Here is a 3851-nt window from a genome sequence, read left to right as displayed (position 1 = left end):
TTTTCCGGATTGCAGCGGCTGCATTTGGGTCGATAGACCTCCGGAGCTCCACAACCGTAACAGAACACCGTTCTGATTTCGAAGCAATCGAAGTATCTATGCCCCTCTCGTCGGCAATTCCAGCATATTTGTTTTGCTTCAGCTGACAGCTTGGAGATTTCATCGACTTCAGGCTCAATTCCTATACTTTCTGCTAGATCGTTTTCATCTTGTACCTCGTTGACGTAACGACGTGATTGCGGTCGCGGGTTTACATTTGGCAATGCGTTGGTTGACCTGTTTATCTCGTTAACAAGGCTCTCGCTCTTGAGACAAAGCCTACGCAATTCAGCTAAAGAATTTATTTGTACGTAAAGTAACTGTTGTCGTATACGGGGTCGTAAGTTATGTTGCAAAATTTCCATTAATTCCAATTCTGAAAACAGTGACTGCAAGGGTTCAGCTAGTTTAAGGACAGCGTTACGGAAGTCGTCGAAACTTTCATTTTGTCCCTGTTTTCTGCTGCGAACCATCTCTTTGATTTCAAAAGCAGTCTTGTGCTGCTGAAAGTTGGTACGCAGCGCTTCACAAAGCGAAGGCCACATAACACGTTCTACGGTACGGCGGTATCGCTAATACCAGTCCTTTGCTTCATTCAAGAACAAACTTTGAATGTGTTCGCACAGCAGATTTAAATTACCACCCAACGTGTCTATTACTTGGCATTCAAGCCGATAAAAAAAAACTGTCAACTGACAGCTTCGGTGAACCGTCAAATTTTATGTCCCAATTAGATATCAACTGAGCTATCCGGCCAGAGTTTGGGACACTCGATATGTCACTAAAACGTAACTGGTCAATCTGGTGGTGGAAGTTTTGGTTCGAGTTATGTGATAGGTTTGGAATACCTCTAGGCCAGAACGGCGTCGAGTTGTTCCGCGGCATATTAAGTTGGGGAACACTTACTTCGGGGCTACGATTTGCTGTTGGTTGAGCGGGTTGAGTGTTTAAGTTTAACCGAGTCATTAAATTGGACATAACATCTTCGAGCTTTTGTTCGATTAATTGCGAAACACGGTCTTCTAAATTATTAAAATTTGCAGCTTGCCTAGCGAAAATTACCGCGGATACGATATTACGAATCCGATTATCCTCGTCATTGACATCAACGCTAACTTCCGGTGCATTGGCAACAGGCAAACTTGCAGCATCTTCGGTTTGCTGTTGATAAGCTTGTAGATTTGTGGCAAAGTCGGGGTTCCTATTATTCGATTTTTCCTCGGAGTGTTGCGCCACACGAGCTCTAGTCTGTGCACCTGCGTTTTGACCGAACTCTCGGCTGTGACATTTCGCGCGGCATTGCGGACAATTGGAATTACGCTTTAGCCAGTTCAGCAGACAGGCCCTATGGAACTGGTGTGAGCAAGCCGTCAACAAATTATCATCATGTTCAGAGAACCGTTCGCGACAAATTGTACACAAATTTGCTATGATTCTACTATGATTCAACGGCATGGTCACAGGCCCAGATATCGAATAATGGCCAAAAAAAAATAAATATGAGGGAAAAGGAAAAAAAATATATAAAAACACCAAGCAGAAAGTAGAGTTGTCAAACTATCGATGGCACTATCGATAGTTTCAATTTTTTTAGACTATCAATACACATTGATATTTTTTTCTTATACTATCAAAAATATCGATAGTTTAGTAGGACTATCGAACTATTGTTGGTAATACCTGAATTTTTTAATTTGAATTAAAAATTTTGTTTTTTAGTGTGATGCCGACGTCATATTCAAATATGCACGCATTTAGGCCAACATACATACATGTGTTAATCGTAAATCCTGTTTTATTTGTATAACTTGTGTTTTTTTTTGAACTTTCTAAAAAGAGAAGTATTTTGGCTAAGCAGTTACTTAATTTTGAATGATTATAACTTTTATAAGATAATATTTATTTCACTATGATCCTGTAAAAACAAAGCAACATAACTGATTTAGCGCTATCGATAGTGCTATCGATAGTTTTGTTTTTTTTTTTCGAGACTATCGTGAATATTGATAGTTTTTCTGAAAACTATCAAAACTATCGATGGTGTGACTATCGATAGTTTGACACCTCTAACAGAAAGAGAACCAACCTGCCGATAATAAAACCAAAATCTAGCCGAGTGATAAAGAATGGAGGTGTTAAGTATTTTTGTAGTTATAAAACAAAAATTCGTTTGTAATTTCTTACTAAGGGATCGTCCAACTCAAAAGTAGAAAAAAAACAAAAAAAAAATATTTTCTGGTGTGTTTATTAAAAAGTCAGCTAGAATGTGTTTCTGACTATTCTTTATTTTTTTTTATTTTTTAAGGGTATTACTAGTTTAATTCATTAATATACTGAATTCAATATTTCACAAGATTGTGAAAAGAACAAATCATTTCGAAAAACCCGGTATTTAATAAATTAGCATTGGTGTACAAAAGCGTCAAAAAATACTTTAAGCCTTGTTAATACAAACGCAAAAAAAAAATAAAAATGTTCCAAGTGGTATTTATAGAAATTTCACAAAACTAAACTTTTATATTTACCAATAGTAACTAAACCGATGTATTTTAATTGCCCCAGAAACCTGAATCAAACAAAATTTAATCGGTTCAAAATCGTCAAAAATCAAAAGAAAAATATATCAAGCAAATAAAAATAACAAAAGATAGATAAGGTCTGTTTCTTCGGTCGTGAGGTGGTCAAAGTCGGTGATGGGTAATTCTAGACTAAAGTAAGCCGGCACTAATTATCTTAGAGCATTGATGACGAAGAAAATAAAACTAAAAAAAAACAAAACCTGATATCGGTTACTGCGAAATCTTCACAATAAAATTCCGAAAAATTTAAGAAAATTTAAAAAAAAAAACAAGAAAATTAAAAAAAAAATTGATGAAAAAGATCTCAAAGGGGAATTGAGAAAGTACAAAAATCAAAACTCGTTAAATATAAAAATTGAAAGAAAAAGCAGTTGGTAAGCTAGCAAGCATTTAGCCATACTACAGCTAAATTCCTAACAACCTAACAAAATCCACAGCCATAAAAGCTTTGAAATCTAAAGTGAAAGTACTAGTTGGATAACCATTTAAATGCATAATCCATTGCGGACAAATTCCTAAGCATACAACCTGAAGAAACTTCGATTCCAGCAAAAGTTTTTGTACTAGTCGTAATCAAACAAACTAAATGCGTACTTAACATAATTAAAACCTGGTCGAAACTGTAAGCATCTAGCTACTAGTTTCGAGTTCCAAAGCTTACTAAAAATGATCAGTTATACAAAAAAATTAAGAAAACCAGACGGACAGAAAAGTATTCCAAGAGGGAATAAAGTATGGAGCCACAAATCATTCAGTCTACGTGGGAGTAAGTCAGACTTGTGGGCCCCACGTTGGGAGCCATTTTCTGTTATGGTCTCAAAGGACAGGGTACACCTGGATCGATTTGGAGTCGATCAGAAGGGCTTGTGGAAGCGTCCTACCACTGCGGCGTGTGCATTGGCTTGTTCCCGGAGCTTCAGTCTGTGGGGGGGGGGGGTCATTACACAATAGTAGGACCAAGTCACCTTCTCCCTACACTAAAGACCTAACAAGAAATATTATATCTTGCACACTGATAAGAACGTACAAACTAACAATAAGCTACACAGTATCTACTCTCCTAACGTCTATTACCACATCACCTAGCAGTGCCATAAACTCTCTTGGGCCGCTCTGTACCCGCCCTACCTTGGCCTCTACGATGGTCAAAAGGCCCCATTGGACCACCTACACTTCCTTCGAAATCAGACCAACAATTAAAATTTAATTAATCATCATAATGCTATTTTATTA

At 37.2% G+C, this 3851-nt stretch overlaps 2 protein-coding genes across 2 annotated transcripts; both read right to left on the bottom strand.

The window, feature by feature from the left end:
• Window positions 1-22: 22 nt before the first annotated feature.
• On the bottom strand, window positions 23-602 carry LOC118757134 (the record flags this gene model as incomplete). Its single annotated transcript, XM_036491873.1, is given in 1 exon segment — window positions 23-602. A coding segment is annotated over 1 exon segment (562 nt), but the record flags the coding sequence as incomplete, so codon positions are not given.
• Window positions 603-865: 263 nt separating this feature from the next.
• Window positions 866-1494, bottom strand: LOC118757135 (RING-H2 finger protein ATL33-like). The gene is made up of 2 exons (XM_036491874.1): window positions 946-1494; window positions 866-889 (listed from the first exon to the last, which is right to left on the bottom strand). Exons 1-2 carry the CDS (start codon window positions 1492-1494, stop codon window positions 866-868), a joined length of 573 nt encoding a protein of 190 aa, XP_036347767.1.
• Between the last annotated feature and the right edge of the window lie 2357 nt (window positions 1495-3851).

This window comes from Rhagoletis pomonella, unplaced genomic scaffold (genome assembly GCF_013731165.1).
Source record: "Rhagoletis pomonella isolate Grant_MI unplaced genomic scaffold, Rhpom_1.0 Rhpom_scaffold_14671, whole genome shotgun sequence".
NCBI lineage: Eukaryota > Metazoa > Arthropoda > Insecta > Diptera > Tephritidae > Rhagoletis > Rhagoletis pomonella.
This window is presented reverse-complemented; position numbering and strand designations above follow the sequence as displayed.